General features: G+C 47.2%; 1 protein-coding gene and 1 pseudogene across 3 annotated transcripts; both read left to right on the top strand.

The window, feature by feature from the left end:
* The first annotated feature begins 1,400 nt into the window (after positions 1-1,400).
* On the top strand, positions 1,401-12,607 carry Folr1 (folate receptor alpha). Of its 3 annotated transcripts, NM_133527.2 has the most exons (7): positions 1,401-1,515; positions 2,803-2,928; positions 3,528-3,675; positions 7,655-7,824; positions 11,600-11,788; positions 11,930-12,065; positions 12,213-12,607. In NM_133527.2, exons 4-7 carry the CDS (start codon positions 7,663-7,665, stop codon positions 12,491-12,493), a joined length of 768 nt encoding a protein of 255 aa, NP_598211.2. In that variant the 5' UTR covers positions 1,401-1,515; positions 2,803-2,928; positions 3,528-3,675; positions 7,655-7,662; the 3' UTR covers positions 12,494-12,607. The 3 variants fall into 3 exon arrangements, with proteins under 3 accessions (NP_598211.2, XP_087460275.1, XP_087460309.1); XM_087604149.1 differs by lacking the exon at positions 1,401-1,515 and having other exon boundaries at positions 2,823-2,928; positions 3,525-3,675; positions 12,213-12,603; XM_087604183.1 differs by lacking the exons at positions 1,401-1,515; positions 2,803-2,928; positions 3,528-3,675 and adding an exon at positions 3,919-4,707 and having other exon boundaries at positions 12,213-12,603.
* On the top strand, positions 4,118-4,291 carry LOC147996906 (U2 spliceosomal RNA; annotated as a pseudogene).
* Positions 12,608-13,502: the final 895 nt, after the last annotated feature.

Below are 13,502 nucleotides of genomic sequence, written 5' to 3'. Positions count from 1 at the left end.
ACTGGAGGGATTCCCTTGCAAAGGTCTCCTGGGGACAGATATAATCAAGAGTCGGCCAGACTTAGAGCGATTAGGTGGCACTTGCTTGGAAAGAAGCACAAGCAGAATTCTAGCCGGCTGAGCTGGAAGTTAAAAGAAATGCAGACTTTAATCCCAGCGCTCAGGAGGCAGAAGCAGGTAGATCTCTGAGTTGGAGGCCAGCCTGGTCTACAAAGTGAGTTCCAGACAGCCAGGGCTACACACAGAAACCCTATCTCAAAAAGCCAAAACAAAACAACCAGGCAAGAGTAATATCGTGGAGTCTGTAAGCCTTAGGATGCTGACCAGGATGCCTGACAGACTTCTCTCTAGCAAACAAAGGACACCAGACTTGTAGACAAACTCCAGTGTTCATAGCTCTGAGACTGGGCAGTGTGAAAGTGCACGTGGGGGCCGATATTCAGAAAAGCTCAGGATTCTCTTCTCCTGCAATCGGGTGGTCTTCTCTTGCTCCTGGCCCTTACTCCCACAGCTGGATGGAGGCGGGGGCGGGGGGGTTGTCACCTTCCTGTTTTTTACCGCCTGGTCACAAGACACTAGCAGGCTGGGCCAGAGGAGACACTGATGGTCAGTCTTGCTGATAATAAGTTGCTAGCTCAGGGAAACACTTTCTGGACTGGTTCCAAGGTGACTATGCTATTGGGTCCCTCCCTAGTGGTCAAATGATCCTAGCACCAGATGAGTACAACACTTCAACATTCAGGGCCGCGTTAGGTCTCAAATGCAGTCAAACCGCTAATGCAGAGGTGCCTATGCAGGCTGCCTAGTTCTCCTAGCATCCCCCAGTCTCTCCTTGTTTCAGGGTCCTCCTGGCTGGCATACCTGGCTCCCTAACCTAAACTTTTTCCAGCCCACGGCCTCAGCCCCCCTTCTTCCAGTGGTTCTTCTCTATATAATCCAATCATTTTGGCTACCCTGATCTTTTTACCCTTTTGCACTTTTGTTCTCCTGGCTCTCCTCTCTCCCCTCCCCTTCTCACCTGGCCCAGCTCGGGTCATGTTCACTCTGGACCCTTCCAGACGCTTCTGGCTAGGCCCTTCCCTGCATCTACAATAAACTTTCTCCTCCACCATACCTTGGAGCAGTCATGGCCTCCTTTTTCTTTCTTTTTTCCTCACTCAAGCAGTACCCTGAGGCTTACCGAAAGGCAGGGGTTCACTCTAGGCCCCAGCTCAATCTTCAACTCAGATCCTCACTGGAAAGATTACTTATTCAGAAACCGTGGAGCTCAGGAGCATCACCCAGGGGGCAAATCTCACTCTTGAAATAGGAGAACCATAAAGGCCAGTTAATAATCAGCCCCAGGCAGAGACAGCTTAGCAGGGCCCTCAGCTTCAGGCATTGATAGATACCTGGCCCACTCTTCCCCAATCAGCAGGCTGATCTGGAAGCATAAACAAGAACTGAAGCTGAAGGCTCTAGGGGTTCCCAACCTGTGATCTCCAGCAGACACTCCTGGTGTGTCACCGGATTCAGGTACACTAGAGGCCATGGAGAAGGGCAACAAGACAGAATAGGCACTTCCTGGGAGCCTGTCTCTCTTTGTAGGCCTTGCTCTTTGGCTAATTTTCCTCCAGAGGCAAAATTATCTCACATCCTTCCTCCTCTCATTCCTCCTTGTCTTCCTTCCCATCCTCCCTTTTCTCTTTCTCCTGGCAGTCACCAATGTACTGGTCTCTATTATCCCATCTAAATTTCGATTGAGACAGCTCCCACATCTATGTCCAAGTTGGAGCCTTCCTCTGGGGGCCACACCCACACAAGCACCTGATCAACAACTCCCCATTTTCTCCTGCTCAAATCTACTCCCCACTCCTTTTTCCAACAGTAGTACCATCCTGGGATGGATGTGGGGGGTTCTGTTTTAGCTGCAGTGGAAGGTGGGACGTGTTAAAATTAGCTCAAATCCTTGAGCTCCTCCCCACCCCCTCAATCCCCTCCTTCCCTATCATAGGAGTAGGAGGTAAGCGAGGGGGACAAGGGAAGAAAGTCTGGGCTTTCACACCACTGAGGCTCCAGCCATAAGGTTTAGACCATCAGTGGTTTGGTGACTGGAAGTGGGTGACAGCCTGGCTGGTGAGGTTGGGGAAACTAGTAGCTGGGAGAAGTTGGGGACTTGGGATCCTCTGATTCTTTACAGCAGGCCTGGAAGTTGGAAGCCTCTGTGTTCTAGTGATGGGACTGCCATTGGCTCTCTGGAACACATTCTCCTCACTCATATAACAGGACATGGATGATGGAAGTGAATGTGATGATTGTCTTAAAGAATCTTAGCATCTCAGGACACAACTTGGGGTTGTTTGTTTGAGACAGGATCTCTCAGTACAACCTTGACTGTCCCAGAACTCTCTCTGTCTGTCAGGCTGGTCTCAAACTTACAAAGATCTGCCTGTCTCTGCTTCCCAAGCGCTGGGATTAAAGGCGGGCACCACCACAGCCTGGCTGTTTATTTATTTGCCATGCTGGGGGTTGAAACCAAGGCTCCACACGTGCTAGGCACGTGGCACCACCCAGCCATTTGTTGTTTGTTTACTTGCAACACTGGGGATTGAACGGAGGAGGGTCTCATATGTGTTAGACAAGCCTTTGCCATACACACCCCAAGAACTGAGCCTGAACTACTAATCCCATCCCTCCAGAGGCCTGGTGCTGCACACATGCAATAATTAGCAGCTGGGTGGCCTCTCCCAGTCTCAGGCTCCATTCCTGGGCTCCATTCCCACTACCCACAGCTCTGTCTCCTTGGCCACTAAACCTCAACAGGCTCCTGGGATAAAGAAAGCAAAGGAAGTCTGGAGTGGAGACGAAGAAACCCCAGGCACTCTGAGAGCTGCTACCTTTTCCATGTGTGCTGCCAGACACTTCTCGTCAGGGACCAAATACCCCAAGGTAACCCCCCAGCGTATGTTAAGGAACTTGCTGAGTTGGAATGATGAAGCCCAGATCAGAACACAGCCAGCTCAAGGTTCAACTGTAAGGGAGTGTGAGCGATGTCTGTTCTTCAGCCTCATGCTGACCCCTCAGCTCTCCCAATCTGGGGCCCTGAGGTGTCTCTGTGGGTATGGTAATAATGGCGGGGTGGTGTCCTATGTGGACCAGAATCAAAAAGTGTGACTAGGAACATGAAGACTTTGCAGGATTGCGGCTCACGGGGAGAGAGAATACTGGCTAAAGGGAGTTAAAACAGAAAAAAAAATTTTAAAAGAGACCACTGACTGGTAAAGACCCAGTTGGGGGAGGGGACTCAGCAAGGACTCAGAACAGTTGAGTGATTTGGTGCATTCTGTAGGGGGAAGGGCTGGGGGTAAAGGTCAGATTTGGGTGGGTAGTCCCTGCTGAGAGACTTGGAGCGAGCATGCCCCAAGGTTCAGGTAGATGCGTATAGATAAAATTGCCCTTTATTTGAAAACGGTTTTGTTCTACGTTTAATCCTCCGGGGGGGAAATGACCTGAAGATATTTGTGTCTGTTTTCCGCATGGTCAAGCAGGGAGTGGAGAGAGGCCTGGGCTGGGCCAGACTTCCTGGGCTTTAACCTGTGCTCCAAGTAGGTGGGTCACATTTTCCCCAGCGGGAGTTGAAGAGTCACCTGGTGCTTCAACGGGACTGATTTCCTGGGCCTGGAGTTGGAGATCAGAGTAAGTAGATGAAGAGAAGCTTGGCTGGGTCCTGAGTGAATGATTGAAGCGAGAGAATGAATGCATAGGCCTTGGGATAAATAGAAGTCTGGTTGGGTCTGGTGGTGCAAAGCTGCAATCTTGTCTGCTCTTGAGGATGAGGCAGGGAAATTGGTCACAGAGTGAGGTCAGGATCAGCTTGGGTGACTTAGCATATCCCAAAATAAAACCTGAAAGGAAGGTTTGTGATAGCCTAGCGGTAGAGTCCTTACCTAGCAAGTACAAGCGCTTAGGTGCAATACTCCTTTCTACAGAGAGTTAAGGACAATGGAAGAACGCAGAGTAATGTACTGTGGAGCAGAGAACAGAGCTGTGTGGGCATTCGGTCCCAGACTCACTCTATGCCTTGCTATGCCTTGCTATGACTAAGCAGTCTGAGAAGCCCATCAGGAACCCAAGGCTTATTGCTTCTCGGCCTTTTGGCTAAGATCAAGTGTAGGAACCCAAGGTTTTTGTTATTGTTTTGTTTGTTTGTTTTTAAAGGCAGAGTTTCTCTGTGCTGTCCTAGAACTCGATATGTAGACCAGGCTGGCTTTGAACTCACAGAGACCCAACTGCTTTCTGGGATCAAAGCTGCACACCACCACTACCCAGCTTATTATTGCTGGTTTTATGTTTATGGTTAATGAAACCATCCCATTTCATCACATTTGGTATGAAATTGAAAATGACCTTGAATTTCTAATCTTCCTGCTCCTAAGTTCTGAGAATTCACTACCAACGGAGCTATATCTCCAGTCCCAGGATACCAAGGTCTTTTTGGGGTTGTTGGTTTTTGTCTTCATTTTATTCTGAAATAGATTTTTCTCTGTAACCTTGGGCTGTCCTGGAACTAGCTCTGTAAACCAATTGGTTCTGTCTGCTTTTGCTGGGGTTAACGGTGTGCTCTGCCGTACCCAGCTGGACAGAAGTTTTAAGGGAAATACGGTAATCCGGAGACAAGGGTAGGTGTGTGAGCTGGGAAGTCCAGACTGAAGACGCGACCACTTCAAGGTATGGTCGAGGAGACAGTTTTTATTGTAGGCATACGGGAGAGCACAGCCAGAGACAAGAGTCCAGAGAGGGAAAGTAGTAGATGAAAAACGGGTAGCAGACTGATCTGGGCCATGAGAGAAGGGGGAGGTGGTGAACAGGGATGAGAGAAGGGACCCAGAGAGGACAAAAGAGAACATAGCTGAAATACCAGAGTACGAGGGAATGAGGAGGGGGAAGCATTATGAGTCAGAGAAATTTAGAGAGGAGGCAGGGTAAGCAGATCAGAGAGAAGCCACAGGTAGTGATACTGAGGGAACCTGGAGGCCGGCAGGCACTCTGGTATGCTACTAGGCACCACAGATGGCCATGTGCCCTGAGTTTCTTTTGGCCCTGATGAGAAGTACATTTGAGACGGGTTTATCAACTCCTGAATGAAACATGGACTTGCAGGGAGGTGAAACATTTTGGCAATTTGGAGTATTTAAGGGGGGAGAGGACAGGTACAGTAATCAGCGAAAAGCATGACTGCAAGAGAATGCTAGCTCTGGGGTAGGAGGCTCCTGAGTCTCCCAAGAGTCTCTGGGAAGGGCCTGTTGAACTGTTGACCTAGAAAAGGCCCCAGGAGGGCGTGGCAGCGGCAGCCAGTGATCTTGATTCTAGCTCTTAGGAGGCTGAGGCAAGTGGATCTCTTGAGTCTGAGGCCAGCTAGTCAACAAGCATACACATAAAATAATAAACAGTGAGATCCTGTTTTGAAAAACAAAACCAAAACAGAACAAGGAGGACAAGGTGAGAAGGAGGGGGAGAGAAGAGGAGGCCTAGGTGTGGCTGCTCTGTAGGTCAGGGGAATCTCCTCAGCGCAGTTTTTTTTTCTTCAGTTTTTTGGAGACAGGGTTTCTCTGGGTAGCCCCAGCTCTTCTGGCACCCTCTGTAGACCAGGTTGGTTTCAAGTTAAAATCTGCCTGCCTGTGCCTGGCAAATGCTGGGTCAAAGGAGTGCACCACCACGGCCTGGCTTGAGCACAGGATTTTAAGGATAGTCTGGGCCTACAAACAAACAAATTTTACAAATCTTCAATTTATCTGTAGCTTCTTAAGGTTTTTGTTGCCTGCTTTGTTTTGTTCTGAGACAGGGTCTCACTGTGTTGGCCCTGGTTGTCTTTTAACTTAGAGACCTGCCTGTCTCTGCTTCCCTAGCGCTGGGATCAAAAGCATGTACCACCAAACTAATACTTTATTTTTAAAAATATTATACAAAGTCAGTTGGTATCAAAATCTGATTTGTTGGGGGTTGGGGATTTAGCTCAGTGGTAGAGCGCTTGCCTAGCAAGCGCAAGGCCCTGGGTTCGGTCCCCAGCTCTGAAAAAAAAAAAAAATCTGATTTGTTAGTCATGGTAGTGTAAGATAGATCTCTTGGGAGTTCAAAGCCAGCCTGGTCTACAAGGCCAGCCCGGTCTACATAGCAAGTTCCAGACTAGCCAGGGTTACATAGTGAGACCTTAACTAAAACTCCAAACCAAAATAAAACAGAATTTACAGAGTTAAGTATTAGAGAGGGGCTAGAGACATGGTTCAGGTGGTAAAGACTCACTGACAATCTCAGAGAACTAACTCGTCTAGTTTTTATTTATCTTTTCTTGTAAGATAGGTCGATTGCTGTCACATGAAAATCGTATCACCTTTTATCATTTTTAAAGCCATATAGAGCAATGCAATTTATATATTATATATAGTATTTATATAGCAGTGCAATTTACATAGTCAACAACACTATGATTGAAAGAATTTAAGTAGTTTAAAATGGAATTTGTGGTAATGTTCTTATTCTTGTCCAGTGGGATTAACAAAGAATAAGAACATTACCACTTTTTTTTAGCCAAGTTTGAAGCAAGCTTTATTAAATACTGGGACAATGGACACTGGCCAGATCCATACCCAGGATTCCCAGGGCATGGCACTGAATTATATTAGAAAGGCACTTACAAAGGCAATCCCAGGCTATTACTCCCTATCTCTGTCCAATCAGGGGCAAGCATACATCCTGACGTACTTCCTGCCTATGTGTTTCCCACCTATGCGAGTTCACATCCTGTGCAGTGTGGGCAACCAAGCTTGTCTACAAAAGTAAAAACTTGTGACTTGTTATGAACAGTAGCCCCCAGCATTTCAAGAAGTTACCTGTCCTTACTCAAATTGAGCTTACAGGTTAGAAGCATTTTGTCTTATAGATCTTTTTAGCACAGTAATTTCTCCACAAATTGAGGACAGGAGAGACAGTTCATGGGTTGAGAGCATTGACTACTTTTATAGAGGACCCACATTAGATTGCTAGCACAAACATGGTGGCTCACAGCCATCTCTAACTCTAATCCTAGGTTAGCTGTTGCTCTCTTCTGGTCTCTGTGTATACTGTATGCACGTGACGTGTAGACATACATGCAGGAAACACTTTCCAGAATGGCCCAGTGTGACAAATGCTTTCAGTGACTGGTCGTATCTAGATCCTACCGTTTTGATGGTCACTGGAGTTGAAACATGGGGGGAAATGAACTTTAAATCCTTCATGACTTTTGTCCTTTTGCCTCCCTCCTTTCTCATTACCTAATTGGTTTCCTCTCTAAATATTTAGACTTTTAACACACACACACCTAAACCTGTATCAGCTTTTATGAAAAGCTTTTAAAGACCTCACACTGAAACATCTGCCTCCAGAGGTTTTGACTGTGGGCGTGGGTAAACTCTGTTTCTGCAAATGACCCGTCTCTTATTTTTTGGATTGCCTTGTCTGAGTCTCAGGACTGCTGAAGTCTAACAGGCTCTCTGACCAGTGACTGTCTCTAGGGCGTCTGATCCTCAGAGTCTGGGAAGACTGACAGAAGGAGGTGACCCAAGGTCCAGGAGTGCAGGCTCCACCCCTGAGCTGAGCTCACCCGTGGCGGTTCCACTTACCTTACTTCTGCCTTCAGGGTCTGACATGGCTCACCTGATGGCTGGGCAGTGGTTGCTCCTGCTGATGTGGATGGCCGAATGTGCCCAGTCCAGAGCTACTCGGGCCAGGACCGAACTTCTCAATGTCTGCATGGATGCCAAGCACCACAAAGAAAAGCCAGGCCCAGAGGACAAGTTACACGACCAGGTAGGACAAGGGTGACATATAACTGAGGGCTAGCGGGTCAGGAGGAAGAAGTATCTAGTCCCAGCTTATGGCGGAGGTTGTCAAACCTGCCCGAGGGGAGAGACCTTCTGTTCTCTCTAGCGTGGGTGACTTTGACATATTGGCTGCCAACTGCTAGTGTAACACTAGCAGCTCATCTTCTTGGTAGCTGGGTTTTGGGCCTTTCATAAATAAGGAAGTAGGTTCAGGGAGGAACTTGGATCAGTCAGACCATTGTGGTGGTTTTTAGGTTTAAACTGATTGAGAAGGTCGACTATAGGAGTCTCGGGGAAGGGGCTGTACGCTGCTCTTTCCTGACAGCCTTTGAAGTCTTGAGAAGGAGACTCTCATATCTGAGACCGGCTGACAAGCATTTGGAGTCAGGCATCTAGCAAACATCTGTGCTATGACAGTTGTTTGCCATAGCCCTTTTATTATCCCAAAGCTCCCTAAACATTTAATAAAATCAGCGTGACTCGACCATTTTAAAGTAAGCCAGCAGGAGGTCAGCTATTGGAGGGGTACAATCGGTGTACACAACAAAGTGGGGGGAGTGTGTCTCAAAAAAACCAAGAATGAGGGCTGGAGACTTGGCTCAGTGGTTAAAAGCACTGGTCGGAGCTTGCAGAATGCCAAGGTGTGAGCCCCGGCATCCAGGTGGTGTCAAGCAGCCATGCATGACTCCCTTTCAGGGGATGCAGTGCCCTCTTCTGACCTCGGCAGGCACCAGATGTGCAGGTGACACAAAACAAGCATACACATAAAGTAACAAAGCTAATAAGTAAATAAACAAATAGGGCTGGGATGCAGCTCAGTTGACAGTACCTGCATAGTCTTTTAAGTTGGATCCCAGCACCATATGACTGGATGGTTGGCACGTGGCTATAATCTCAGCCCTGGGAGGTGGAGGCAGGAGGATAAGAAGTTCAAGGTTAGCTTCAGCTGCATAGTCAGGTCAGTGCCAGCCTGGAATACATGAAACCCTATCAAGGAAGGGATAGAGAGATCAGAGACGGGATGGGTATTTTTATTTATTTATTTTTTGGGACAGGATTCTACTATGTAATCCTGCCTAGCCTGACTCTCACAGAGATCTGTCTGCCTCAGTATCCTGAGTGCTGGGATTAAAGGTGGACATACCACACCCACAAAAAACATTTGAAAAGCAAAAGGAAAGCAATTTGTGTCATGTACTTCAATGTATAAATGGTCGTGTTGACTCTATTAGCCGAGAACCATCACAATTCTTTTTTGCTGCCGGGTTTTTATTTATTTATTTATTTGTTTTTGCTTTTATGTATTTATTTTTTATGGTATTTTGCATGCACATTTGTGAATCAAGGATGTGCAGTGCATGTGGAGGCCAGAAGAGGGTGTTGGGTTCTCTCCATGACCGGAGTTGCAGATGGTTGTGAGCCTGCACATGTGAGCTGGGAACGGAATCTCAGTCCTCTGCGAGAGCAAGCGCTCTCAACCTCTGAGCCATCTCCCCAGGCTCTATTTATTTTTTGTAATACTTTAGCTAAGCAGTGGTGATGCATGTGTTTAATCCCAGCACCCCAAGGCTGAGGCAGGTGGATTTCTGAATTTGAGACCAGCCTGGTCTACAGAGCGAGGTCCTGCACAGTCAGGGCTATGCAGCGAAACTCTGTCTCTCTAGATTCTTAGGGGTTTTTTTGATTTTATTTTTGTTTTTTAAACCGGGAGTGGTGCCATATGCTCTTTATCCTAGCACTCTGAGGAGTAGAGGGAGACAGATCTCTCTGAATTAGAGGCCAGCGTGATACACATAGCAAGTTTTAGGACTACCTAGAGAGGCCGAGTAAGTGCTCATATTGGGTGTGCCCTGTCCTTTTCAGTGAAGTTTAATCCAACCATCTGGTGGCACTGCAAGTCCAAATGCCTTTCTCTTGATGTTATTTATTTATTTTTCCAAAGCAACTGGTGTGTTACATTTATCATTTTATCCCTTATTTCCCAGAAAAGTGCCTGGCTTGGGGTGGGTTGGGACTCATAAAAACAAGAATTGGGTGCGTTGTCAGCTGTGGTGGTGTTAAGCCTATTTCTGTGAATGCTAGGTTAACCTGGTCTATATAGTGAGTTCCAGGCCAGCTAGGGTTACCTAGTAAGAACCTGGCTTTTAAAAAAATTTTTTTTAAAAGATAGATATCTGTCTTCAGACACACCAGAAGACGGCATCAGATCTCATTACAGATGATTGTGAGTCACCATTTGGTGGCTGGGATTTGAACTCAGGACCTCTGGAAGAATAGTCAATGCTCTTAGCCACTGAGCCATCTCTCCAGCCCCCTTTTTAAATTTTTAATTAGTTAAGGAAAAATAAACCTGGATGTGGTGGCACATATCTGTAATATCACCACTTGAGAAGCAGAAGAGAGTCAGGAGTTCAAGGCCATATAGAGTCTGAAGCTACTTAGACTCTTTGAGGCTTTGTCTCAGAAAAATTGGACTGGGGAGACGACTCTTGCCTTGAAAACATGAGGACCCGAGTTTAATCCCTAGAACTCATGTAGAAATAAATGCCAAGGGTATTTGTGAGCTTATGACCCTAGCACCGAAGAGACAAAGACCAATGCGTCTGCATTTTTATCAGCCTTTAGTATAGCTTCATTTGTGGTCCCCAGGCCAGTGAGAGACCCTGCCTCAAAGTGAGCAGACTTCCTGAGGCTGTCCTCTGACCCCCCACACTTGAATACAAATGTGTGTGAACACTCACACACACACACATACAGGCAGGCGCACACGCACACACACACATGCACATGTGCATAAAAAAAAATTACCAAACCATAGTGAGTGGCCCATGCCTTTAGTCCCAGCATTTGGAAGGCAGAGGCAGTTGGCTCTCTTGGAGTTTGAGGCCACTCTGGCCTACATAGTGAGTTTAGGATAGCCAGAGACTCTGTCTCAAAAAACAAAACAAACAAACAAACAAACAAACAAACGAAAAACAACCAACCATACAAACAAACAAAACACAAAAGAAACAATATGTGTAAATTAGTGGTTTGGTTTTTTTGTTTTGTTTTGTTTTTTGTTTTTTGTTTTGTTTTGTTTTGTTTTTTTGAGACAGGGTTTTTCTGTATGGCTGTCTCTCTTAGAATTAACACTGTAGACCAGGCTGAACTTGAACTCAGATGCATCTGCTTCTGCCTCTCAAGTGCTTGGATTAAAGGTGTCAATTAATAAAAATAATTTAGAATTACTTTATTTTATGTGTTTGTGTTTGCTTGCATGTACGTATGTATGTGCATTACCTGTGTGCCTTGTGGCCTTTGAAGGTCAGAAGAGGGCATCAGTTCCCTTGAATAAGAATTACAGGGGCTGGAGAGATGGCTCAGCAGTTAAGAGCATTGGCTACTCTTCCAGAGGACCTGAGTTTCAATTCCCAGCAACAACATGGTGGCTCACAACCATCTATAGGAAGAGCTGATACAGTGTATATGCCGCAGAGCACTCATAGAAAACAATTGTGAGCCTCCATGTGGGTGCTTGCCACCAAACACTGGTCTTCTGCAAGAGCAACCAGTGCTCTTACCTGCTGAGCCTTCTCTCCAGGGCTCATGAGTTGATGAGTTTTATAAGAATTGCACCTTCTGGGCTCCGCACAGCCAGCACGGGCTCAGCAGTATTGCCAATGACTGGCTAGGTGACGCACAAGGTGCAAGGCTGCATGTGGGATATTGTGTATCTGTGCCGGCCATGAACACTTGGTCCTGTGATTCCCACCCCACAGTGCAGCCCCTGGAAGACGAATGCCTGCTGCTCCACCAACACAAGCCAGGAAGCACATAAGGACATTTCCTACCTGTACCGATTCAACTGGAATCACTGTGGAACTATGACCCCGGAGTGCAAACGTCACTTTATCCAAGACACCTGCCTCTATGAGTGTTCCCCGAACTTGGGACCCTGGATCCAGCAGGTACGAGTGTCCCCCAATGCCCACGGAGTAGCTGTGCCCTCCAAATCTCTACAGGCTATGTCTGCAGGCAGCTCCAGGTCTACTCAGACTGTATTGAGGTCTGAGGTCCCTGAGTTCAAGACCTTGTACACCCTCTCTCAGGTGGACCAGAGCTGGCGCAAAGAGCGGATCCTTGATGTTCCCCTGTGCAAAGAAGACTGTGTGCTGTGGTGGGAGGACTGCAAGAGCTCTTTTACCTGCAAGAGCAACTGGCACAAGGGATGGAACTGGACCTCGGGTAAGGAGTGGGTAGAGTGGGACAGGCATTTAAAGGTGCAGGGGCGGTGGTCATGCAGCCGTTATGTGAAGATCTGGGATTTTGAGGTGGGCATAACCAGAGATAGTGTTAGGCACAGTGACTCACAATCTTCCATCATTTATATAGGGCATAATGAGTGCCCTGTGGGAGCCTCCTGCCATCCCTTCACTTTCTACTTCCCTACACCTGCTGTTCTGTGTGAGAAAATCTGGAGTCACTCCTACAAGCTCAGCAACTACAGCCGAGGGAGCGGCCGCTGCATCCAGATGTGGTTCGACCCAGCCCAAGGCAACCCCAACGAGGAAGTGGCGAGGTTCTATGCCGAGGTCATGAGTGGAGCTGGGCTTCGCGAGGCCTGGCTGCTGGTGTGCAGCCTGTCCTTAGTGCTGTTCTGGGTGCTCAGCTGAGTTCCTGTTACTCCTTGTCTGGAGCTCCACCCTGCCCGGCTTAGCCTCCCAGCTCCCAGCCTCCTTTGTGGTGGGGCTCTGACAGCCTGTTTAGTAAACCAGACATTCTACATGTGCCTCTGTGAATTATTTGGGTGTGAATGAGAATATATTTATTTTGCTTCCTACTTCCACTGATTGAAGTTGTTTAAACGTTGTCACTTCCCAGCTCTGACGCTTACTGTGAGCTACTCAGATTCACTTGATTTTTCTCAGCTGAGTCACAATCATGGATCTTGACTTTATTTTTCATTTGAGCTCTAATTTACAGCCAAGCCGGGGATTATACAGTCTATGTACCTGTCTATCTATCTATTCATCCATCTTTCCTTTCTTTTTTTTGGCGGGGGGGGGGTGGTGCAGAGGAGGATTTCTCTGTGTAATAGCCCTGGCTGTCCTAGAACTTGCTCTGTATACTAAGCTGGTCTAATGCACAGAAATCCACCTGCCTCTGCCTCCTGAGTGCTGGGATAAAAGGTGTCCACTACCAACAGGGCTACCCACTCTGTGGTGTATATCCTCAGCTCTCTAATAGAAGAGATAAGAATGGGAGTGTCCTGCATGTTCTTTACTTGCTCTTAGCCAAAAGGCCAAGAACTGATCCCGGCATGTTCTACATGAATGGCTGGGAAGAAGGTAAGGAGGCTGAGGAGAGTCATACCTTCTACACTGTCTTAAGTTTCATTTTGAGACAAGGTCTCATGTAGCCCAGGTTAGCCTTGAACTCCTCTTGAGCTCCTGATCCCCCTGTCTATCTTGTATTAAGATTACAAATACCACACCAGCCTTCTACATTTTAAAATTGGAGTGCATTATGTATGTATAGGGTGTGTACCATGTATCTGTGTGTCTGTGTCCCTACCAGGGTGTTCATACAGAAGTCAGAAGAGTTAGCAGATCCTTTGGGAGCTGCTGTGTGGGTGCTGAGAAATGGACATGGGTCCTTTGGTAGAGCAGCCAGTGCTCTCAA

This window comes from Rattus norvegicus, chromosome 1 (genome assembly GCF_021556685.1).
Source record: "Rattus norvegicus strain SHRSP/BbbUtx chromosome 1, alternate assembly SHRSP_T2T, whole genome shotgun sequence".
NCBI classification, from domain to species: domain Eukaryota; kingdom Metazoa; phylum Chordata; class Mammalia; order Rodentia; family Muridae; genus Rattus; species Rattus norvegicus.
Note: the sequence above shows the minus strand (reverse complement) of the source record. Positions and strands in the feature narration are given on the sequence as shown.

Bases quoted from the DNA above. Each gene is read 5' to 3' on its own strand.
- Folr1 (NM_133527.2), top strand. From the start codon at position 7,663: ATGGCTCACCTGATGGCTGGGCAGTGGTTGCTCCTGCTGATGTGGATG. The intron at 7,825-11,599 runs GTAGGACAAGGG...CCCACCCCACAG, and splicing joins AGGACAAGTTACACGACCAG to TGCAGCCCCTGGAAGACGAA. The intron at 12,066-12,212 runs GTAAGGAGTGGG...TCATTTATATAG, and splicing joins GGGATGGAACTGGACCTCGG to GGCATAATGAGTGCCCTGTG.